The 25,414-nt window shown below is 37.0% G+C and overlaps 2 protein-coding genes across 5 annotated transcripts; both read right to left on the minus strand.

Moving 5' to 3' along the window:
* Window positions 1-1,480: 1,480 nt before the first annotated feature.
* Window positions 1,481-7,994, minus strand: LOC108264699 (uncharacterized). Of its 4 annotated transcripts, XM_053677862.1 has the most exons (12): window positions 7,851-7,994; window positions 7,714-7,746; window positions 7,300-7,596; window positions 6,846-7,172; window positions 6,526-6,624; window positions 6,337-6,361; window positions 4,659-4,705; window positions 4,436-4,525; window positions 4,074-4,095; window positions 3,425-3,459; window positions 3,259-3,287; window positions 1,481-2,849 (listed from the first exon to the last, which is right to left on the minus strand). In XM_053677862.1, exons 1-12 carry the CDS (start codon window positions 7,873-7,875, stop codon window positions 2,832-2,834), a joined length of 1,047 nt encoding a protein of 348 aa, XP_053533837.1. In that variant the 5' UTR covers window positions 7,876-7,994; the 3' UTR covers window positions 1,481-2,831. The 4 variants fall into 4 exon arrangements, 2 of the variants coding, with proteins under 2 accessions (XP_053533837.1, XP_053533836.1); XM_053677861.1 differs by lacking the exon at window positions 1,481-2,849 and having other exon boundaries at window positions 2,904-3,287; XR_008393833.1 differs by having other exon boundaries at window positions 3,425-4,525.
* A 2,609-nt stretch (window positions 7,995-10,603) lies between these two features.
* chrna3 (cholinergic receptor, nicotinic, alpha 3) lies at window positions 10,604-22,263 on the minus strand. Its single transcript, XM_017466458.3, has 6 exons — window positions 22,006-22,263; window positions 21,376-21,515; window positions 17,665-17,709; window positions 14,336-14,445; window positions 13,005-14,175; window positions 10,604-11,214 (listed from the first exon to the last, which is right to left on the minus strand). Exons 1-6 carry the CDS (start codon window positions 22,076-22,078, stop codon window positions 11,086-11,088), a joined length of 1,668 nt encoding a protein of 555 aa, XP_017321947.1. The 5' UTR covers window positions 22,079-22,263; the 3' UTR covers window positions 10,604-11,085.
* Window positions 22,264-25,414: the final 3,151 nt, after the last annotated feature.

Raw genomic sequence — 25,414 nt, forward strand, 5'->3', positions numbered from 1 at the left:
TGTCCAGTTTTGGAGCTTGTGCTAACCAACGGCTAACCAAAGCGTGCGCTTTTCTTCATGTACACTTTCAACACCGTGTTGCTAACATGTGTGTATATATAGTTATCTTGGTCTGTGCAGCATCTCACCAGTAATGTGAAAGTTGACTTCACTGACGTTTGTTGTTTTGTTTTTTTTAAAGAAAAGGGAACAGCTCTGACATCAGAAAACAGAAGTATGTTCCATCATCTTTCATTGTGACTCCTTTTAGAGTAAACCTTGCCTTGTTTCTTCATTGTGTTCCGGATATTCATCTGAATTGCAGTGCTGTTCTGCACTGTGTAAGTGCTGGGTGAAATGTCATGTCATCTACCACACTGAAACCAGCCCATGTCTTATGGAACAGAGGCAGCTCAGAACTACAAATATGTTAAAAAATATATACATATATCCATGAATGATGTAATTCTGTCTTTAATATTCTAATGGTTCGAAATTGTAATTCAGCATAGCTCTTTAATGTGTAGTGTCCGCAGTCATAAACTGTTAATGTAAGGCTAGACATGTATGTATATGCTGTATATCACCACTGTAACTGTTATATAAACTGTTATCCTGATTTTTATTATGATTCCTGATGATTGATTGATTTATTATTATTATTATTATTATTATTATTATTATTATTAAGCATTGCTCGCAACACAAAAAGGTCTAATCAAGTAAAAAGACATCGTATACAGTTTTGGATATTGCACCTGTGTGCTCAGCATTGGCATGTCCAACCTGTACTTCAGAGCTTTCCTCTGGGTACTCTGGATTCCTCCCACTGCCTGTAGGCTAATTGGTGTTTCCAAATTGTCCATAGTGTGTGCTAGGTATGTTTATTGCTGTAAATGATAACCTAAAGGAGAACAGTGAAGCTTCATGACACACGGTGGCTCACTGAAAGAACCTGCAGCAAATACAGTATAGTTCATGAATCCTCTATTTCTTTTGGATTTTACACTACATTTACATTTACATTTATTCGCTTAGCAGACGCTTTTATCCAAAGCGACTTACAAATGAGAAAAGATACAAGCAAAGCGATATATCAAGCAGAGAACAATACAAGAAGTGCTACCATACAAGATCTATTAATTGAATTCCAGAAGAAGCAAAGTGCATATATATATAAAATATATATATAGATTTTTTTTTTTTAATTTTTTTTTTTTTTTTATTATGAGTTGGTTAGGTGTTCATGGAAGAGGTGGGTCTTTAGCTGTTTTTTGAAGATGGTGAGAGATTCTGCGGTCCGGCTTGAGATTGGAAGTGCGTTCCACCACTGAGGAACAGTTAGTGTGAAGGTTCTGGAAAGGGACCTTGCGCCACGCTGAGTTGGAACTGCGAAACGTTGGTCGCTAATCGATCGCAGATTGCGAGAGGGAACGCATTACTATTTTAATAGTAATGTCACAAACATGGAGACATGGATACAAACACCAGCATTTTTTAAATTTATTTTGAAAGACAACAGTTCAACATCCACATAAACAAAGATAAAATCAAACTAATACAGTGATGCAGAGACATAAGCCAAAAAATATCAAAACGCCCGAATGACATTGTACTGTAGTCAAGTGCACATAGAACCTTTAAAGGTTCCCTCAAAGGGACCACCAAAAAAATCCTTTCCTAATTTTCTAACAGTATAGTCTTTGGGTTAAATCTAAAAATATATATTTTAAAAATCCATGTTTCAAACATTACATCTTTTTGGGAAATCTGCTTTTCCACGATGCTAATGTTCTTTTCAGGACAATGTATCTATCTATCCAAAATCCTTTCTTGTAACTGATTTCATGATTTTTTTTTTTAATGATGTCTCCACAACTAAGTGGTGAAGGCAATATGCTTTTGGGTTTGTCCACCGATCAACCCGTCTGTCCATCTGTCGGTCTGTGTCCGAGATTCTCGTCAACAAATGATCTCAAGAACGAGATTAAATGTTCATAGGATTTAAATGAAATTTTTACCGGTGGATGAACTGATTTGATTTTGCGATTGAGCCAAATACGGTCAAGGTCACAGCAAGGTCAAATGCCTGAAATAGTTTTTCTTCAATACCTTCCTTTATTTATATATACTATAAGTCATGTTTGTTTGCCTGAAAAGTTGTTCCTGTCATCTGATGTAATTAATTACTTGTCAGTCTCTTGATATAGCACTTACTCAGTACATTTGATGAAACGTGTTGACATACATCAGTAGCAAATAAATGAAAAGTGCCCAATTCTTATCTTTTTAGAATTAGACTCTCTCTTCATCAGAAAGCACCTTCTATGTTGTGTTTAGTTTTTCTTTCCTTTTGTCTTATTCTAACCATTTGTTCCTTCTGAAATTTCTTTAACCAGAAATATTTATCCTATTTAGAATGAAAATGCTACTCTTAAGCATATATAAGCCTACATATTTAAATAAAATGAAAATAGAAAGGACCTAAATAATGAAATATAGTTTAAAAGTTTAAAACACTTGCTATTGCTTCCTATGCAATAGTTCGTATACAATAGGAACGTTTGTTAAATCGTCACCTTAGAATTACAAAAGTAGTTGACCATACAAAATTGTTATCCAGTAAACATTAGGCACATTTTCTGTGGATGTTTTGAACTGGTATTCTTTTATATCAGTGAGACAGTTGTGGGTTATAATACCACAGATTACCGTATAACGTTTTGCTTATATCTATATTGCCAAGAAAAGTGAGCTGTGTATCATTTGACTAGTTTATAATAGTTTAGAGTATAGAATAGTACTGGAGATTCCGGTCTAGCCGTATTCCTGCAGCCACACTTCTGATTTTTCTATGGATCATCACACACCTAGAAGAGAACGGCATACTGAATATTAGACACATCTACAATGCACACAAATTGATTTAAAAATTCAAATTAAGTGAATGCGAGTGCATCGTTGCTGGATCATTATCCTTTTCTTTATCATGCTAGCATTTGTTTATGGCATATACACAGGGAACAGATTAAAAGCCACCGTGAGCCAGTAGAACAGCTCCAATCTCAAAGCTACAGGCTCTGAAGCTGTACTGGAGCCGTGAACCCTATTCTCCCTTTTCCTCTTCTAAAATAGCACTCGATCCAGCACATCTTATTATTTTGTGTATTATCTCAACTCGGAATGTGGCCCATTATTTGCTTCCTAATTGTTCTCTTAATTGTTTAGGGAAAATAAGTAACAGTGAACGAACAGGTCTTGGTACATACAGAAGCTCACCTGATAAATGTCCTGAAGTGAAGCACTAGCTGTGAGGGCGTGGAAAAAAAATCATCAGGGTAACTTAATTTGGAACGGTGCAGGGGATGTCTTCTAAATTTCACAGCAAAGGTCATGCTCATGTGCAAAATTTGAAGTCATACAGCTCACTATAGTATGTACTCACCACTGTCTTCAGAATCTTCCCATTCTGTACCAAAGCTGAAATATATGAAAATAAATACACGCAATAAAGCTGTAGGCATAGACTCTTAGAAAACAAATGTCAGATGTAAAAACGCTTAAGAGTTTTCTGGATTGTTCCTATGGAATAACCCTTAAAGCAGGGATCGTACATTTTACCCACGAAGGCCCGGTACAGCTGCACATTTCCATTCCAGATAAATCGTGGGTACAGATCTTTACACTCAACTGTTTTTCCTCTTCAATCAACTAATAGTAATGAACAAATGCAGCTACAGGACTTGGTTAAGAGCAGAAACGCCTGCTTTTGAGGTTCAGCTTAGAACCTGACAACATATAGGTTCCTTATTATAAGGGTTTCAAGTAGAACCTTCAGGAAGCGAAGATCCATTCAAACTGAATGTCCAAGGAACAATGGACCACCTAGCTGACTGACTCAATCAGTCGATTGAGTCCCATTGTTGCATGTGGACACTATCTAGCCAAATTTCAACCTTGCTATCCTTCGCTAGCAAGCAGCGAGCCATAGCAGGGACACTGCAGTCCGGCAAAACTAGGTTTGCCTAGTTTCCTTGTTTCTCTTGACGTAACTACTGAGATTTAGAATAAAAAAAATAAAAAAATAAGTTTACCTCTGTTCATTCTGCATTTCACCTGTTAATAGTGAAAAATTCATGTGAGAAAATGATCATTTCAAGACAGTAAAGGGTGTCCCAAAAGTCTCCATACATAGAGGAAATTAACACTTTTTAGCCAAATGTCCTCCAAATTTTTTACTACTTAGTTTATATTGTATATAGATTTTTTTTCAGATACCCTTTAACAATGCCTTTAACAAAAGAAATACATGTTGAAATCATTCTCATGGCTGGATCGGGAAACCATCTCAAGGTTGCGATGGACTTGAACAGGAAACAGGGAGAGCACATCACACACGACACTGTCGCCAAACTTATTAACAAATTCATAAAGGCTGGAAGTGTTGTGTACCAACCGAGACGAGGACGTCCATGAACATCCGCTGGCACAACCGACAGGATGCTGGCATACGTAGTGCCCAATGTACTGAGACTTTTTGGACACCCTGTATTACATATAAAGTATTAGTACAGGATACTGCATATAAAAATATGATTTTTACTCTTTCTGTATTTCAAACATTCACTTTCGAAATACATTAATGAACTGTTAAAATAAGAGAAGAAAAAAAATGATACCTTGGTCCAGCTCTGTGTCTCTTGAGTCATTCCTATGTTCGGTAGATCTATTTGACCGAAATTTCAGTGTGAATATTAAATACTAGTATACAACCCCTGGCAAAAATGATGGAATCACCACACTTAGAGGATGTCCACCTCTTGTTGTTTTTTTTACTTCGTAGAAAATAAACAAATATCAGATGACACAAAACAATTTTTTTTAATAGTTGAGCAATTCTGGCTTGGTAAATGGTCTGCACTTGTATAGCTTTAAAAACCTTAGCAGTAACCGTAACCTAACCTTGTGCGACGCTTTACACTGTGCCTCACTCACCCATTCTCACACACACACACCAATGGTAGTAGAGCTGCCATGCAAGGCACTAACTTACCATCGGGAGTAACTTGGGGTTCAGTGTCTTGCCCAAGGACACTTCGGCATGTGGAGTCACGTGGGCTGCCAACCCTACGATTAGTGGACACCCCGCTCTACCAGCTAAGCCACATCCGCCCAGAAACATACCTCAAACAAGTTAAATGAAATTATTTTAATTAATGGCATAATTATTTCCAATTAGAGGGAAAAAAAATTATGGAATCACCTTGTAATTTGCATTTCTAAAACAAATACCAGCACAAGTCTAAAGATGCAATTTATTCTGTAGTTAAATAGAGCGCTTACAGATCTTAACCTTGGACCTTTTGAAAGGAAACATGGCCCCAACAAGAGAGCGGTCAATTGAAACAACGGAAAGGATTATACAACTCCTTCAAGAAGGAAATCCAACACAGAGTGTGGCAAAAGATATCGGTTGTTCACAGTGTGCTGTGTCTAAAATTTGGTGCAAGTATAAACAAAAGGAAAACATATGGGTAGACCATGGAAGACTGCAAACGTCAGGATAGAAAGCGTAAACAGGGGTCGATGTGTGTGACAGAAACTGTAAGAAATCGGCTGAATGAAACAGGATTTACGGATAGAAAAGCCGAACGAAGACCAGCACTAATACCTAAACCGAAGAAAACAAGGTTACAGTGGGCTAAAGAGACGAAGTCATGGACTGTGGATGATTGGAGGAAAGTGATATTCAGTGATGAATCACGAATCTCCATTGGCCAAGGATATGATGCTGGAACTTTTCTCTGGTGCCATTCTAATGAAACATATAAAGATGACCACCTTAAGAAAACAATCAGCTTGGTGAAGTCCATGCCTCAAAGAATTCAGGCCGTCATAAAATCCTGAAGAGGAGCAACAAAGTACCAATTGTGATTTTTTTTGTTGTTGTTGTTGTTTCCATATTTTTTTTTCCTCAGCATTGCGTGATTTCATAATTGTTTCCTGCTTGATCTGGGAAAAAAAATGTCATTAATTAAGACAATTAAATCAAATTTGTTTGACGTATAGTTCATGAAACCAGAATGTTCAGCTATTAAACAATAAAAAATAGTTTTGGGCCATATCTAAAATCAAAGTGTCCTTGGGCAAGACCCCAAGTTGCTCCTGATGGCAAGTTAGCGCCTTGCATGGCAGCTCTGCTACCACTGGTGTGTGGAGGGGTGTGTGTGTGTGAATGGGTGAATGAGACACAGTGTAAAGCGCTTTGGATAAAAGTGCTGTATAAGTGCAGACCATTTACCATTTACTTTAAATGAACTAAAATCATATAATTGTAAGAAACAAAAATAAACAAACCTTTCACTGTGGCATTTAAAACAACCTATTGAATAAAACATATTGTATAAGACAGTTATTATTATTATTATTATTATTATTATTATTACTACTACTACTACTGAGTGATATATTATATTATATTATATTATATTATGGAAATAATGGTGTAAATTGACGTTTGCTTTTTGTCACAAAATTGTAACTGACCTTGCTTATGAAACATTCCCCAAAGTCCAAGAGGCAAAATAATCAGCAGCAGCAGAGAAGAACAACCAACAGTAATCTTTAGAGTTTCATTAACATATTCTGGAAATAAAGAGTATTTATATATTATTTTTTAAACCATGATGCATTTAAACAGAGGTTTCCAAAAAAAAAAAAAAAAAAAAAAAAAAGCTGGTCAATTTAATTTGTATTATAACGAGTATAACTAATCCACTGATTGTCTTAAATGAACTAAAGTGTCTATGCTTTTCAGTGTCCTGTATTATTATTTTATTGATATCATGATTTATGCTGCATCTTACCAGTAATGTTAAGGTTGACTTCATTGATGCCATGCACTTCTTTAGGGAAAGGGCATGGCTCTGACATCAGAAAACAGAAGTACGTTCCAGCGTCTCGCATCGTGACTTCTTTTAGAGTAAACCTTGCCTTGTTCTTCACTGTGTCCCAAATATTCATCTGAATTACATTGCCGTTCTGCACTGTGTAACCGTTCTTGTACAGATAGGCATAAACGTTGCCTTTCTGGTTCCTCTCGGGTAATTTTAAAGAAGTACACTGGAGATCAACATCACTTCCCATTTTTACACTCGTCTCCGGCGAGGCTATCTCCGCCGGGATGAACGAATCTGAATATGAGGCGAAGCAATTGACAGAATTATGAATTAAAGTAAATGCATATCTGGGCATTATTATTAACTATCATATGATTAGGTAACAAAAAGCAGGAAAACAAACGATTTTTAAAAATCTTACCGTTCACAGTAATGAAGATGGAATTGATGCCATTTCCTCTTACATCCTCGGGATCATACTTATACGATGAAAAGACACAACTGTAGTCTCCTGTATCATCCTTTGTAATGTCGTCTATAATAAATGTAACATCTTGACAATCTGATTTCATGGCTATGCCAGTGCCATTCCTACAGAGGTAAATATATAAGTTGCTGTTCTTCTCGAATGTTTCCTTCATCCCATGTGTACTGCATGTGAACTCCAGTTTGCCTCTGTTTTTAACTGCATAAATCCTTGCTGGATGGATTTCTCGACCTTTAAATGAAAAACGGAGATCTCTAACCTGACGCAGATACACCAACTGTACATACGTGCTTAATGAGAGTTATTGTAATGCTGAAGAACTTTACTACACCGTAAATGAATCCATACCTTGAGCTTGAGACAACCAAGCCACCAAGATCACTGTTAAACCAAATCAAAAGTCAGATAAGCTTTTGATTCTTACATTTTTAAATCAGTCTTAATGATCATTTTCTTGACATGATAAATATCTAGAAGTTACTTACTTAATTTAATGATGAAGTGAGGCATTGTAGAGCTTGAGCGCAGGATGTGGTCAGTTCTCTTTTTCTTCAGCGTGTGTTCACAAGGGTGTTAGTGCAAATGGAAATTCTGCTCTGCAAGCAGCGTAAACCTAAGGTCACTGATATAACCGAGAGACAAGCAAGCCGTGTTAAAAGGTTGTCGATTATACAGTTTGTGTATATATACAGTACAGTAAAAATACACCATAGTTGTATTGTATTAACCAATTAGAGATACTCTCAACTGGATTCATAAACATTTTTCCACTTCATTTATAAGTTATATAAGTTATCATTTTCTATAAAACAAAAAAGGGAAATTGTGTGTGTGTATATATATATATATATATATATATATATATATATATATATATATATATATATACACACACACACACACACACAATTAATTTATATTAATTAATATATAATATAATATATATGATTAATATATACATTTTTTTTCCTCCTTTTTTTTTTTTTCTTTTTTAGAAAATTCACTGCAGCAGTTTAAAGTTCTGGACATTATGAATACCTAAACAAACATAACCAATAACTTTGCTTGTTTTTTTTTTTTTTTTCTTTAGCATAATGATGGCCTACATGTTTGTCAGTTCTTTGTAATTCAGTCAGAGCGTGAACTGTGCTAAATGCCGAAATTATTACAACGTCTGTCAAAGGCCTAAATATAATTTCGCGCAATGTCTGTGCCTGTATGTCTTCAGTCATACTATAATATAAATAGAGAGCGTGTGCGTGAGAGAGAGAGAGAGAGAGAGAGAGAGAGAGAGAGAGTTTGCCTGATGTAAAGAGTGCTCTTGCTTCTATTCTGATCCACCGTGGTGTACCACAAAGACTAATGTCGGATCACGACCGTTTCTCGATCGAGTCACACTTCATTCCTGTAGAAAGTGTACTTTAAACCGTTTACCGTGTACATCAAGATAAGCATTTCATTTCAGTTCAATCTATTTTTTTTTATGCGTTTGCTTTCACCAACAGACACTGAGCGGCTCAGAGGTGACCATGGTGAGTAAAAACTCCCCTGAGATGACATGTAAACGGAACCTTGAGACAACCAGACTCGGAAGGGAACACGACCTCTTATGTGTGACACCGGATAGTGAGATTATACGTCATTACAGTGTTCTACAGTACGTTATGCGTCTATATATATATATATAACTGTAAGATTTTGTAAACTTAAATACACATTTCACTGGTGTGGGAACATTGTCTATGAATTTAGCTGTATAATATCTTACACTGGTAACACTTGAACCTTGCATCATAAGTGAGTCATGGCAGATGGCATACACTGTAACGCATATCAACAGTTTTACGTCCTGTTCTATAGTAGTGTTGTGTTACCATGAGAAATGCTATAGTGTGACATCGTGACACCTTATTCCACATGCAAATGTTTGCTAAATCTGATCTATTGGGCATTTTTAGTTGTTTTTTTTTTTTTTCCTTCAGTTTCGGATGGTCATTACGACAGCACATTTATGACACGTATGTAAGAACTGTCATAACAGAGTAAGTGTTACATCTGTTTAAATCTCATAAGAAATGTTGATTCTCGTATAATTCTTCAGTTCAGGTTATAAGTTCTGTCCTGACATTATTGATAAATCTATGAAAATCACTAATGATTTTCAGCATGAGATAATGGCTAAAAATAATGTTTTATAATATATTATAACTTGGTAGTTTACATACGCAGTTACGAGCATGCATAACATAGACTGTTATGAACCCTATAAACCTTATGCAGTCCGTACAGGATTTCTCAGATTTTATTTCTTTATAAAAAAAAATTTTGGCGATTGTTGCGGGACAGATTTTTTGTGCTTTTTTGCGGAAAACTTTCCTGAACTGGCGAAATTGCAATTGCAGGAAATGGTTTTGCACGGTCTTTCACAATGATGTTTGCTGGTAAATGAGACCTTTTAGCTGTACTCATGTTCGCCGCATGTGAATCGAAGAGGGCTTTGGCTGAATGCGCATCGTGATGACGTTACATGACGTCATCACGTTTTACCAACAATTTTACCAACAATTACAATTATTTAATTTAGTAAAGAATAACACACCATACTTTTTTATCTGTTTATAGTTACATTTTAATGTTGTGGAACATCCATGAAACAACTCGGTTGCCTCACCAACCTAATTTTCTCTCTCTCTTGAAGTTAATGAGACAAAAACACAGCCTGTTTTTGTTACTGAGGAAGTGTATAGCACGAAGTTCTCTTTATTGAGGAAATTAAAACTCGAATACTGTATATACTATATTAGATTGATAGGCTATTGTTAGATTGATAGGAACTTTGTTCATTCTGAGAGATATCGCAGAAATACAGTTGGAGCTTTGAGAAAGATAACTTGATATGAGTTTTTATTTACATAAACAAGAAGTCTATAAAATTCACAAATGATTTACACTGAATGTGTTTAATACACTGCTGGTAAAGTCGTTTGCAGAGATAAGGGACATTTTTTTGTACTAGCATAGGGAACACAAAGGACAGCTTTGTTTTATTTTAAAAATTAATCTGCAACCATGAAAAATGGGACGCACACACACACACATATATACACACACACACACACACACACACACACATATATATATATATATATATATATATATATATATATATATATATATATATATATATATATATATTTGATATAATATATAATTATATATAATTGATAAGTATAAATAGTTGATATTGCCTAATACACCCACTAGATGGCACTGTACACAAAGCTTGGACAAAATATATGTGATAGAATTTGCATAGTTATGCTCTGCTTACATCATCAGTGCATTAATGCAGTTCTTATTGACAACACTTTAATATATTATATTATATTAATATAATATATTTTATTTTTTAAAATTAGCATGAAAATCCAGTCATTCATGACATTTAACAATACACCATACAATCGATAACATCGAAACCAAAGTTCTATGTAAAAAGGGTGAAATGGTGATCTGTAAGAACTTGTTAGAAATGTTTTGAAAAGACGGAATTTTCCACCAGCTTCATGAAAGTCTTTGATAGAAAAAGAAAAAGAAAAGCTATGGCACAAAGACTACGGAGTGCCGTAGACATCCCCGATTTGCTGTTTATAAAGTTGCACACACCCGCCAACACTTAGCCGAGGTTTCTTAAGTCTGTTGAAGATTGATCACGGAGAATCACATATCTTCTCCCATGAGGAGGGGCTGTAAAAAGAGTCCTGCTGTTCCCAGAATACACACCAGGATAAACACCCACAAGAAGATTCTGTCAATCACCATGGCCACGTATTTCCAGTCATCCTGGACCTGGAACAGGTGGAGCGAAACAGCAGACATGAATTAGAAAAATCTCCTCGGCAGAGAGATCAGCGGAGCAAAGAGGATTTCGTCCTCACACTAAAATGGATGCAAAGGCATCGAGGGCAGGGTGATGTTAGCTTTAAGAAACCATTTTTGCTGGATGGCTGGATTTGTGTTTATTCGTTCGAAGCTGCAATGAAGGGAGCTAGTTCCATGTGTCTGTGTGTACACCAGGAAATAACCCAATTTTGTTGCAAGTAATGTATCTTGTAGTCTGTTTGCCAATTTATCAGGTACACCTACCCTGTAGCTACACTAATCAGCTATTCATCTGGTAAAGCTACCATATAGGTCACACAATATATATATATATATATATATATATATATATATATATATATATATATATATATATATACTGTAATTACGGCATGTAGATGTTTCTATGCACAATTTGTCAACAAGCCTCCATTCTATCCATCGGTGGAATTATGTATCTACAATATAGACATAAAATGACCGATGAGTTCAGTTGGTGTAACTAATAAACTAGCAGCTTAGTGTAAATGAATGTGTTCACTCACCAAAGGCTGTATTTAGAGTCAGTGACTTAATTTCGGTAACCCAAGGAACATTTCTTGTATTCAGAGTTGAGTTATGCAGGTACTTATGCATCGTTGATTTTCAGGGCTCACCATTCAGATTATTAAAATCACATGTATATATTTTACACCTCAGCGGTTGCCTGAGATGTGGACGTGTCAGAAGGATTTCCAATAGTGCCTAGAAAGCCTCCTTTAAATACTTGCCTTTAAACAGTCAATAAATAAATCGGGGGTAGAAAATGCAGACTTTAGAAGCAGGTTGAGTTTTTTTTTTTTTCTTCTCTTTGATGTTACATGCAATATGATGTAAAGTAAAAGAAAGAGACCATAAAAAAAGATTACCAAGATGATATACAGTTGAGGTCATAAGTATACATACGCCTTGTAGAATCTGCAAATGTTCATAATTTGAAAATAATAATCATTGGGATCATAAAAAATTGCATTTTGTTTTTTATTTAGTCCTGTAACATATTGCTGCATATATAGTCCTAGTTGTAATTATCACATCAATCACTGTAAATTCAAGAATATGGCTTCCACTCTCAGTATTCAGAAGGTTAGCACTTGATCCAGCACATATCATCATTTTGCTTTTATTATAAAAGGTTTGTGTGGTTACAGTTAATTGTGTGTGCCACTTTATTAAGCCACCAGATGTGTGTATTTGTGTATTTAATACTGGCCTCAAATGGCATTCCTTATTTAAAAAAAATAAAAAAAATAAATAAATAAATAAATATATATATATATATATATATATATATATATATATATATATATATATATATATATATATATATATGCACAATGTCCAAAACATGTATTTTAGCATTATGTGTTGTGGTTACATCAAACTGTCTGTCAGTGGTGCTACTTCTAGGCGTATACTGCTCTAATGTTCAGCGTTAGAATTGTACATAACTGTAAAGACACGCCTCTTTTTTCAACAAACTCCTCCAGATATGTGCAACTTTCAAATGACTTCTGAAAAGCCCTTAAGTCAGTAGTTAGGTCTGAAGTCTGAATAACAATGTGCATATTTTTAGTATCAGCGCCTCAATATCCATGCATGACTCTGCTCTGAATACAGCCCAATGTATGTTGTAATAGTCCAACATTTTCTTTGTATTATTTTCCATTTAACAGTCAAACTTCATTAAAAAAAAAAAAAAAAAAAAAACATCTTACCTCTTTGGCTTCATTTTGTAGCCTCATATTCTCTGCAATGTACTTAACACTCTCAATAGCTTCCCGAACTTCTGGTGACAGTGTGCAGACAGTCAAAAGTCCCCCATCCAGAGACTCAGAGCTTGAACATGGGCTACTTCCTCCTGCTCCACTTCCTACCATTATGCCTGCTCCACTAACTGCCCCCAAAGTCCCCATTCCAGCTCCTCCAGGTCCATTTCTGACCAGTTTGGTAGAGAGCTGCCTTAAGCAGCAGGTACATCTCCCATCTCTACACAAGAAACTTGAGCTAGCCTTAACAGCTTCACTCAGGGTGTTCAGCTCGGTGCTGAGCAAGAGTTGAGTGCGCCGAGGAAGGCTGCCTGGAAGGCTCTGTTGCTTGGTGAGATGTTGGGGAAAGGAAGTGGAAGAATGGAGGGAACATGTTCGATGAGGAGCTCCAAAACTTTTTTGCTTCCCTGGGTCTCGCTCAGGCCTGGTCATGAACATGATTCTGGGAAGGAGGCTAAGGAATATATGACGCACCCATCGTGGCATGGTATGGGTCTTGGGTGTTCGGTAATGCACGTTAAGCACAAAGACGGTGATGACTATGGAAAGTGTGACGAAGATCATGGTAAACAGGAGGTACTCACCAATCAGTGGAATGACTAGAGAGGTGGATGGAATGGTTTCAGTGATGACCAAAAGGAAGACGGTGAGGGAAAGGAGAACTGAGATGCAAAGTGTCACTTTTTCACCACAATCTGATGGAAGATAAAATACCAGAACGGTCAAGAATGAGATGAGCAGGCACGGGATGATCATGTTAATGGTGTAGAAAAGAGGCAGGCGACGGATGTAGAGCGAGTAGGTAATGTCGGTGTAGATCTCCTCACAACAGTTGTATTTGATGTCATGCTTGTAGCCTGGAGCATCAATAATCGTCCACTCCCCACTCTCCCAGAAATCCTTCAGGTTGATTGTGGAGCCAATCAGAACCAGATCAATCTTGGCCTTGTCATAGGTCCATGAGCCAAACTTCATGGTGCAATTCTGGTAGTCGAAGGGAAAGAAGGTGACATCAATCTTGCATGAGCTTTTGAAAATGGCAGGAGGAATCCACGTCACGTCTCCATTGTAGCGAAGAAGAGCTTTGGTTTTATCATCCACCTGGAAGTCTCCCACTGCGCTGTGATTCAGGAATAAATACAGGTGAACCAAAAACATTGTGAACTTTGAAACCTTTTTTAGACTTAGCCTCTATATTATGTCATATTCTACCCTTACAACAAATTTTATAGATTGAGATTACTGATTCACTTTGAAAGACAACCTTTCTTTGACCTTACTTGTTATATAATACAATGTCTGGCTTCCAAATCCTGTTGGAAGGGACACGGATGAACTCCACGCCTCCAAATTCTTTGGGATTCCACCTCAATTTATAGTCATTCCATATCTGTTGAAAATGAAATTATTGCACATATTAGGGATGCTCTTCCAGGTAAAGGTTTCCTAGAGCTACATAAGACTTATATACCCCCTTCAAGACAACTGACTTAAATCTACATAAACATTACAGGCTTACATAAAGGCTTATTCCAACAGGGGTTAGCTCATAGACTGATACTCGTCCCAGTGGAAGTTGTTACTATAGAAACTAGCATTTTTGAACTAGCGTAGTAATATACAGTCCCCTCTGAAACTATTGGAACGGCAAAGCCAGTTCATTAATTTTTGCTATAGATTGAAGACATTTGGGTTTCAGATCAAAAGGTGAATATGAGAAGAGGGTTTAGAATTTCAGCTTTTATTTCCTGGTATTTATATGTAGACGTGTTCAACGACATAGAACAGAGCGCATTTTGTATCAGACCACCCAATTTGTAGACACGTGTACTACTGGTACACGTGACCGCCAGGTGTTACATATCACCCAGGTGTGTCCTGTTAGACTGATTGTTCAAACAATCGATAGCTCTGAACACCTACTCTTTGTTTTAGCCTTCAGTTTCACCTGTGAAGACTGCATTTGTTGTAAAAAGGATAAGCCAACATGAAGATCATAGCGCTGTCTATGGGAGAAATGCCAGTCATTTCAAACTCAAATGTCTTCGTTGTATAGCACAAACAATTGAACTGGCCTTCCGTTTCCAGTAGTTTCGGACGGGACTGTAAACCTATGATTTGAATTACAGCTGGAACTACAGTCAGAGCTGCTGTTGTAGAAAATTAATTCGACCAATCAGAATTGAAAATTCGACCGTGCTGTGATGTAATATTTAACAATCAATAGTCAATAGAAGTGTATAGTAATACTTAATACTATGTCGTGCTAAAACAAGCTAAATTATAAGATGCTTATGGAGTTCTTTGTATAACCACAGTATCATATTCCTCTTGTTTACTATCCCACAGATCTGAAGGCTGTTTTAAGGTTATGGCTCACGTGTACAATGCTAATTAGTGTACGAGTCAGCGCACACAGATCAATGATAGGACATTTGAATGACACTTGTCTTTCATTAGTTATTCTGTGTGATTTCTCAGATGCTGTCCTCTTCATCTCCCTTCAGGTTGACAGACAGGCTTTGTCATTGACAAGAGGACAACAGATAACGAGACACAGATAAGGATAATTGGATCATAAAGTTACAAATTGATTATCGCTGCAATCGAATGGCAGACTTTTTGCATATTTCTCTTCCTTTATCCCAAATACCGTCTAACATGCTTCCATTTTACCTGAATACCCTATAATGACATTTATTTATTTATTTATTTATTTATTTATTTAATCATTTGTTCAGGCAGTCTTTGTTGAACTGGAGTGATTCTGTTTCTTTTTCTTACTCTCTTTCATTTCATTTTTAAATGGGACATTTAAAAATCCCTTGCTTTATGGCCCGTTTTATGAGCAGGTCAGGGTGTGTTACTTGACATCCAACAGACCGGGGATGAATTCTCTAGAGCTTCATGAAGTTACAGAAGCAGTCACACAATAAGATGTAATAGCTTTAGATCAATGGAGGAATACGTGAGGCTTTTTGTTTTATTTTATTTATTTTTTTTATTAGATATTACAGAATAACAACCAATAAGATTGCTTGCACATGTAGAAGACTGAAGAGTCGTAGAGCAAACAGGGTAAACACAAGCTTTCTGTATTAGGCATTTGTCCAGTTCCTTATCTGCTTTATTTTATCTTGATTACATTAATAGTATAACAATTTTCCTTCAGTATGATTACTTTCACTGTAATCCCTTAATGGCAATAGATCAATCAATCAATCAATCAATCAATCAATTCCTTAGTCAGTCAACAGGACAGAGTTGTTCACATTCACATTAGCTTTACGACTTTGTTTTTCAGACCATGTCACCATGTCTGTTTAAAGTTTTTAAAAAAGTACAGCTCAGGTGGGGATTAGTATAGAGACTAAATAACAGTATCAACCCTGCTGTCTTCAATTATCCCCATATTAAACCAAACCAAGTTGATACTCCTGTTGAAATTCAGGTCTATTCTTAAAAATAAAAGCGTGATTCCTGTGAAATATTGTGGAAAACATAAGGAATAAAACACAATAGATTGTGCTCTTATACTGTTATAATAATCCATGCCTGGGTGGTGGGGTAGCATTACCACCCCAAAGTTGATTATTTTCCTGTAACAGCATGAAAATCCTGAAGTGTTTGATTCCTCTTACACCACAGCAATTTGCAGTAAATTATATGTTTTATATGTTAAAGAATGAGCCATCGTCCCGAAAACCTACTGACTGTTACAAGGTGCTGACACCAGAGAATCGTTTTGTAAATGTTAAATAAACGTCCTCTTAAAGAAAGTTTCACCAGATCAGTTTCTGTACAGTACATTGTTCTTTATTATATATTTAGTATGTTCATATTAGGTTTAGATTATGTGACGTCCCTGTGATGGAGCTGTTACTGTCGTGTTAGAAAGAGTGTATTAATATAAGCCTGTGATTTATCTTTATCTTTATCTTTATATTTATTGTTGGCACTACTGTCAGAGAAAATTAACCAGTACCTTCTGACCAATCAGATTTGAGAATTCATCAGTGCTGTGATGGATTAGAGAGTATTTACAGTATGTATGTGGAGTTAAAGTAAGTGATAATCTGACACCGAGTAGATTATTACTGATTGTCCAACTTACAAAATGAGGAGAAAAGCCAGGTGGAGGACTGAAACTGAAAATTATATTTTTCAAAGCTCATCCAAATCCTACACTGGCTTGAAAAACTGCCCTAAGACATTCAGCAGCAAATAAACGAGTAATCGTTTCAAAATGACAATGGATGCTTACTTTGTCATTGATTTTAGACTTTGAGGATGTCCAGTTTTCCATATTATTGTCAATTATATCGATTATTCAAAATATTAAAGTGTGCTTATATTTATATAGAGTTGCTGATATGATACATACAGTGTATATACATATGTTAAAATGAAAACGATGGCAGAATATATAAGTAATACCTATTCTAAGGTAGTTTTGTCCCATATGGATTTTAATATAGCACTGTACTTTCAGACATCATCACGGTGCCCATTCCATTTCATATGAGTGTTGTGCATGCTAATAAAACATAACAAAAACAAAAGATAAACCCCACAATACCATAGCCAGCTGTATAATACGAAAACTTACGTGTCTTAGCCACAGATTTGTCTCCATAATCTGGTTAACTTCATCCTGTGGAAACAGACAGGAAACACTCTCAGAGATACAGATGGATAGTCAGATGAATGGATGACAGAAATACATCAAATTTCCTAATTAAAGGAACTTACTGATATGGAAATGAGTAAAAAAAAAAAAAAATGTAGTATTTAGCAATCAGGAGTGTCATGGAACATTTTATGCTGGTTGCTTGTTGTGAACTCCTAGCAATGAACTCCTTATTTAAGATGTTTAAGATGTTATGACATTGAAATCATGTCTATAATAGAAAGCGCAAGGGCGACTGACCTGAGTGCAAGAAAGTATCAGCGAGCATTGTGGGTAAAAAACAAAACAAAACGAGATTCGCATCTTGACCGATGAGCAAAGTGTAGACGCTGATGAGTAACTGGAAGGGAAGTGTGTGTGTTTCAGTGCTCGCCTAACTGTAGTGCTCAGATGTGCAATAGTTTCTCTCTATGCTTTTTTCCACTGCTCTTTGCTCGTGAATACCTTTGATGTTGGAATCAGAGCATTTGTTTTAGGAGGACAAGTAAGTGAGCATGATAGCGAACTGAAATCTGATACCAGTATTGGGATTGATATATATATTATGTCTCTATAAATGTTTCAATAAATGGAAAAGGAAGAAGAACAGCGCTGTCATAAGAGGTCAGCTTCCAGTCATCAGTCTGAGGAGAACGAGTTTTGTCCTCCATGTCTCACAGATGGTCTGGACTCTGTTGGAGAGAGCTGAACCAAAGACCACCTGAGTCCTCTTGCCTACAGGCACTGAACCCGGCACACCAGGAGCTTTGGGCTGTTTGTGCAATGTGTTGGCTTCACGTGCTAGCTGCTTCTGTAGGGATGCTAAGCCTCAGATCAGAGATAAGAAGACGCCAGAGAAAGGCATGCATACCAAAGAAGATTTGAATCCCCTCACTTCTGCCATCTTCATCCCTTATTTACACTTCCATCTGTTCACACGCGCATGCCATCAGGAGAATCCGCAATCATTGGAAATCGTGTTTTCGTCACGTCTGTTTTCATTAATATTTGTTATATTGCTAATTATGTAGAAGTACATGCAGATGTACATTACAACTGTACGCTATGAAATGAAAACCACCAGCCCGGGTCAATGGGAAGTGGGTCAACGTGAACAAGTTTAACACACACATTTGCCACTGGTGTTGGTTATAATGAGCTTTCGACCCTATTGACCTCTACTCAGTCTCGGGAAAGGGTCAGCAGTCCATCCTTGTCCTGTTGCATTGTGTTAGTTGGAAAGATCAAGCTTCTAACACAGAAGATGCATAGATTATAAACAAACTTGTAATAAGTAAGGAATCAAACCCAATGGGGCAGTCAATAATCAAAGATGGGGTAGTTACAGTTACCAATCTGAAATCCTGAAGTGGTTTATTCATCTTATACCACATAAATTAGCTAGCGTATTTATTTATTTATCAAAGGGTGACACATCATACTTTAAAAAAAAATAATAATTCATTTATAGTATGGTTAAAGTCGAGAAGCATCTGGGAAACAAGTTGCTATTTGACACGGCATTTCTGCAGCACTTCAAACTCAGCTTGTTCCAACAACAGCAACAAAAACGGATATTCACTTCTCACGTGTATCCAGCGTTTAGGCAAATTTTTACAAACCAATCCACTGCTAATTGTTTTTTGTTTTTTTTTAGCTAAACAAATAAAGATAAAGCAAGACAAGAGCTCTGGAATCAAGGCTTTCCTTTCAGTGTGGCATGTTGTCCTTGTGCCACAAATGAAAAGCAATTCCACCTTTGTATTATATTTCACCTTCCTCCAACCGCCACCCCACCCACCCCAACCCCAGTGTGATTACTTTTCTATCTGGCACTGAATCTCCTCCATAGAAACATGAATATAGTGCCATAGAGCAAATGTGTGTCTCCATCTCACAGGAAGATGAAAAATATGTCAAGACTTCCTTGATTGGACCTGGCTAAAATTTTGATTCTGTTTTGAGGAATGGAGGTCTCTGAGACTTGTGTTTACTGAGGTACAGAGAGAACATTTGTGTTGCCTGAATTAGGAGAATATATTTTACGGAATGTCCCGATCAACTCACAGATGCATATATGCGAAAATAAATAAATATATATGGAAAAAAAAAAGGCACCATCGATTTAAGCTAGAAATTTGTGCGTATGAGTTTAGAACGTATTCACTGATGGAGAGAAATAATACTCATTCATCACAAAGTGCATGTCGTGACATTTAGCTCGGACTAGCTTAGGGAAATAGTCTGAGATGTGTCCAGCATTGCATCAGCGTTTAAACCCACTTTCTGTACACTAGGCACAAATAATTTACCAAGGAAATGTTTTTCTCCTGCTCTCACCTTGAGTTTGCCAAAGCAGCAGATTATCTCCCTCATATCCACTGTATGCACAGCCATGCCTGAATGCGCCTTTCTCCATGAAAGTTCAAAAATTTATCCTTAACACTTTTAATAATTGCATACTGACCTTAAAAGGCTGGGCTGAGTGCCATCAAAAATGTTCTTTATTACAGTAACACGTTCTTGCTTGCTGAAATTGCACTCACATAAGACCCGTAAAGGGAATCTTTAAATGTTCTATGTAGAAAAACACTTTCAAACAGGGTTCCTTTAGGAAATTTAAAGAAACCCTTTAAGAAACCCTTCTTATACTCTTAAATAAGGGTTCTTCAGTACTTCTTTGGAAGGTTTCTAGCTTTCTAGGAGGGCTCTATGTGAAAGCATTTCTTAAGAAGAAACACTCTGTTGTATGGCTTTGCAGACAATATTAAGGACCAGACAGACAGACATACAGTGTTGTGATTATTTGTGTTTGCTTTGGTTTCTGTTCTAGTCTAGTCTAGTTTCACACACACACACACACACACACACACACACACACACACACACACACACACACCCTGACACAGATGTCCTCACGCAGGACAGAGAGAGACAAACTGAAAGACACATCATGTTTTACTTACACTGAATATGCGCTATTGATTTTGATAGATAGATAGATAGATAGATAGATAGATAGATAGATAGTGTCATATACACATGGACAGTTCACAGCTAGCAGAAAAGGCAATCAGTTTTCTGCTGGAGATTTGAGAGAGATGAGATGAGCTGTGAAGGAAGCTGACAATTCCTGTCTTCTCCTGGTCAATCACACGCCCATTGGCGGTGACAGATCCGTTGATTTCCAGCCAAAGCATTAAGAGCACACAGCTTGCAACCGGGCATTAAAGCCGCAGGACTACTTTAGAGCACAGTGTTGAGTTACTATCTGAAGATGGAACCTATGACCCAGGCTAATTTCATGACTGTGCGAGTGGGTGGACAGGAAAATGCGAGCACACCGAGCACCCCGAGCATGATGCACACACATCCCATGTACATGACACAATTAATTATTTTACTTCCAATTTACACAGACGTCAGAGCTGATCGTATTTCCATTTAGCCTGATGAAAGCATTCGTCCTGATGAGATCCTTTAGTGAATGAGTCCCGTGTCTTTCTGCACACTTCACTAAATCCACCACTGTGCAAATGAGGCTATTAAACAGATACTTACAGTGCAATCTGGATGTAAATAAATAAAGAAAGAAAATCTGGATAATATTGACTCTGATTTGTCCTTGGATTTTCCCTTTCAGGCACTTACCACTTTCACTAGCTGGGACATGGACACCTCAAACTGGACTATCACTGGGTCAGAGACGTTCTCCACTGGTCTGATGTACTGGTTATAGTTGGAGAAGATGACAGTAAAGAGTCGATGCTCAGCCTCGGAACACATTCCACCTGTAAAAAATAAATAAATAAATAAATAATGAAATGATTTGTTGATTTACTACACATTTATTAGGACTTTGATGTAATCAAACAGAGGTTCTTAAACACTTAAACCCACTTAAACAATCGGGTTTTAAATATTCCTCATTTGCCAAATCAGTCGAATGCCAAAACAGAACACACACCGCATAATTACATCCACTTTCAGTAATTCAGCTGCTCTCACAAGGACAGGCTGAAGAAACTGATTATTCCTCCTACAGTTAAGCCTGATTGACAAACAGCAAGAAACTGACAAGTTGTATTTCGTAAACATAGATAAATGATTACATCCCCCTTTTTTTTTTTCCCAACCGCTTCCCTATGCATTGAAATGTATCTTTTTTTTTTTTTCATAGATAAACAACATGCTATATTTTGTTTACATGTTCATATTCAGCAACAAGTAGCACAGGCTTCTGGATCTTCTCATGAATAACATTTCAATCCCCATACTCACTGTGGAAAAGGAAATAGAAAAGGAGACAAAAGTAGCACACAGGGGTGACGAGGAAAAGCGTGGTGTTCATCATGAAATCCAAAAGAAGTCCTCGTAGGTTAGTCCATGAATCTTGTTGAGAGAGAAAGACAGAGGCACACCGGTGCGATGTGCAGTGAGTGTAATGAGAGAGAGAGAGAGAAAGAGGGAGGGGAAGGGATGGAGAAACGAGAGTACATTTAGCATCACATAGCGAGAGTGAAATGTGGGTTTCTTCCCAATCAGATTAGTATTTTTGAGACATAGATATTAAAATCTTTTGGAAAGAACAACAAAAATGAAGTGCACATCCAATTAAACGGGGGTTGGGATGAGGAACTATTTGACAAAGATCCATTGTTGAACGGAAATGTTGTCTTTATATTATAACATGATAGCACAAGCTTCCAAGCATGAATTAATCTCCTTTTTTTTTTTTTTTTTCCTTTTTGTTGTTCTTATTGGTATTTTTTTTTTTAAATCCTAAATTCTTTATTGAGTCTTTGTGTTTGAGTGCATTGTTGTTTTCAATTTGCATTATATTACTGCATATTTTAAACGCTTATTGATGGGATTCAACTGCCCTTGATTGGGTTTTTTCTGTGTAGAAATTGTTGCTACACCTGAGGTAAATGAATAGCAGGATGAGAAACGCTGTAGTATTTGTTTAATGCATAAGACTGAGACTAATTGGACCAATTACATTGCATTGGACAGCTGGATAAAACTATAATAATAAAAAAAAAAAATGATGTGCACATCCAATTAAATAGGTGCTGGGCTGAAATACAATTCGCCCGAGAAGGATCCATTGCTGCATGTAAATGACATCCAAACTCCTTTATTGTTTATGTGCTATAGAGGTGCTGATGTGACATGCTGGGTAAATTTTAAGAAGACATTGCGACAAATTCATACCGCATACTGAGCCCATGAGTTAATATTCTTAGACCACAAACTAAGTACTTCATGGCCATGAGATACCAAAGTCATGCCCGTGAAATGTATAGCTTCAAAACTTAATATGCTGCCGAATGTCATACTCAATACATGGTTTCCAGTTAATTATTTGGTGGGAATGGGTAAAAAATAAAATAAAAAAAGTTGCTTAAAATGATGCAGGCTATACGGTATCCATGACTTAGTCTGCCTTGTCCTAAACCTTTTATTTTTGAGTGAAATTTTTGTAGCTGTAGTAGTTGGTTGTAGGTTTTTAAGTGTTGAAGTTGTTGTCAGTGGTACATGGACATATGTGGCAAATTAAGATTACGTTGAATTGAAAATGAAAAATAAATGCTGTAGTATTCCTGTAATGGTGGAGTGTATGCTGCATAGAAAATAATAGATATTATTATTATTTCTTATAGAAAGAAGTCGTCCTTGGTCTTGAAACAGTGGTGCTCAGCGATTGGTCATTGGAAGCAATAGTGATGAGTGAAATACCTACCACTCGTTGAGAGAGCAAGAGATTGATTGATTGATTGATTGATTGATTGATTTCCATCAATCACTAGGGGGTCTTCTGTTGGCTTTTCTCTTTTTCATGAGCTTGGACTGGAAGACTGGCTACAACCTCCAATCTGCCTTTTAGCCAGATACACTTATGTTCATTAAAAGGAGGTATGTTCAGAAGCAGAACTAAAAAGCTGAAGCTTATACTGTATATTGTGCTCTCTGTCAGCACAGTACCTATTAAGAATCTCTTTCTGTAACACAAGTACAGTACCGATATCTATGTTTTATATTTGTGTCCAGCAGAGGGCATGCTGTTTGAGGACATACTCTATACAGTGTGTAGATGCTTTTGATTCCCTTAATCCACATTGGTGGGGAAAAAAAAAAAAAAGATGTTTATTTTTGGTTACAGCCTTAGTAATCTAAAAGATATGTGCTTGAGATCCGTAGAATATCTTCTGAACTTCTAGTCACAGAACTATCAGTACACACTAATCACTTTCTCAATGAACCCATAATAAGCATAATAAATTATGTAAGAAATGGTGCCAACCTCATTAGCTAAGTACACAAACGTTAATTGGCTGACGTGGATTTCTATTAAACATGCATGACATTATAAAATGCACACTGGCAAGACTTATTAGGGCTTCAAATATGTGACTGAATGTCAAATTAATGGAATTTAGTATCAGTATCATTCATTTAACTTCAAGAAATGTTTTATCCTGGTCAGGATGACCGTGGGTCCGGAGTCCATCCTGGGAATGCTCGGCACAAAGCAAGGATACACCCTAGATTGGACAAAAATCCATCCCAGTTCATCATTCATACCTATGGGCAATTTAGAATCACCAATCCCCATACTGGCATGAATTTACTGTATACAGGAAGGAAACCGGAGCACTTGGAGAACCCAGATCCTGGAGTTGTGAAACAGTAATGCTGGTGTAAATGTACCTTTCAAAAGATAGAAATACATCAATATATTGTAACGTTTCATTTTTGGCATCCACATCCAGGTTATTCGCTGTTGACAAATGTATTATGTTGGACCTATGTATGTGCAACAGCGCCACCAATGACTGTCCAAAAAAAATACATTTATGGCATTTGGCAGACCCCCTTATCCAGAGCGACTTACAGTTATCTCATTTATACAGCTGAGGGTTTGGGGCCTTGCTCAAGGGCCCAAAAGTGGTACCTTGGCAGGGCTGAGGCTAGAATTCCTGACCTTCTGATCAGTATCCCAGAGCCTTTAACTGGTACGCAAATTGGTATGAAGACGTGAGCCTTGGGCTGATTTGTTTCTAGCTCAGACTGTAGATTCATGCAGCTGCCTGTCAGTCAGTGACAGCTGTGTCAGGTGTTTACACAGAGTAACTCGCCCCCTAGAGGTGATCGAAGTCAGATCTTCACTGATACATCAGTAGCAAGTCATTAGCAGTGACTGAGAAGTTGCAGTCATGGGTGTATTGAACATACAGTAGATGAAGTGGATTATTTACTCTATCATCCTTTTTCAATAAAATCCTTAAAAGGGGGGATGGGAATGGTGGCTAAGTGGTTAGCATGCTTGTCTCACATCTACTGGGTTGGGGGTTTGAACCCCACATCTGCCCTGTGTGCATGCAGCATGCATTTTCTTCCTGTGTTTCAGGGTTTTCCATCCGGGTACTCTGGTTTTCTCCCCCAGTCCAAAAACCTGCATTGTAGGCTGATTAGTATTTCCAAATTCTCCATAGTATGTGAATGTGTGTACAATTGTGGCCTGCGATGGGTTGCCCCCCCCGTCCAGGGTGTCCCTGTGCGATAAGTTCCCTGGCATAGGCTCCAGTCTCCCGCATAACCCCGTGTAGGACATGGAAATTGAATGGATGGATGCCTTAAATGGAGAAACTATAAGTAGGTAGATTAAGCACAGATTAACCAATCA

This window comes from Ictalurus punctatus, chromosome 4 (genome assembly GCF_001660625.3).
Source record: "Ictalurus punctatus breed USDA103 chromosome 4, Coco_2.0, whole genome shotgun sequence".
Classification (NCBI taxonomy): domain Eukaryota; kingdom Metazoa; phylum Chordata; class Actinopteri; order Siluriformes; family Ictaluridae; genus Ictalurus; species Ictalurus punctatus.

What these genes read in the sequence shown, in the direction of transcription:
- chrna3 (XM_017466458.3), bottom strand. Translation starts at nt 22,078, where the DNA reads ATGATGAACACCACGCTTTTCCTCGTCACCCCTGTGTGCTACTTTTGT. An exon ending in TTTCTATTTCCTTTTCCACA is followed by an intron (nt 21,516 to 22,005) that starts GTGAGTATGGGG and finishes TATTTTTTACAG; the next exon opens with GTGGAATGTGTTCCGAGGCT. An exon ending in CAAATCTGTGGCTAAGACAC is followed by an intron (nt 14,446 to 17,664) that starts GTAAGTTTTCGT and finishes CATTTTCAACAG; the next exon opens with ATATGGAATGACTATAAATT.
- LOC108264699 (XM_053677861.1), bottom strand. Translation starts at nt 7,875, where the DNA reads ATGCCTCACTTCATCATTAAATTAA. An exon ending in GAAATGCAGAATGAACAGAG is followed by an intron (nt 3,460 to 4,073) that starts GTAAACTTATTT and finishes CATATATTTCAG; the next exon opens with CTTTGGTACAGAATGGGAAG. An exon ending in GGAAGATTCTGAAGACAGTG is followed by an intron (nt 3,288 to 3,424) that starts GTGAGTACATAC and finishes ACGCCCTCACAG; the next exon opens with CTAGTGCTTCACTTCAGGAC.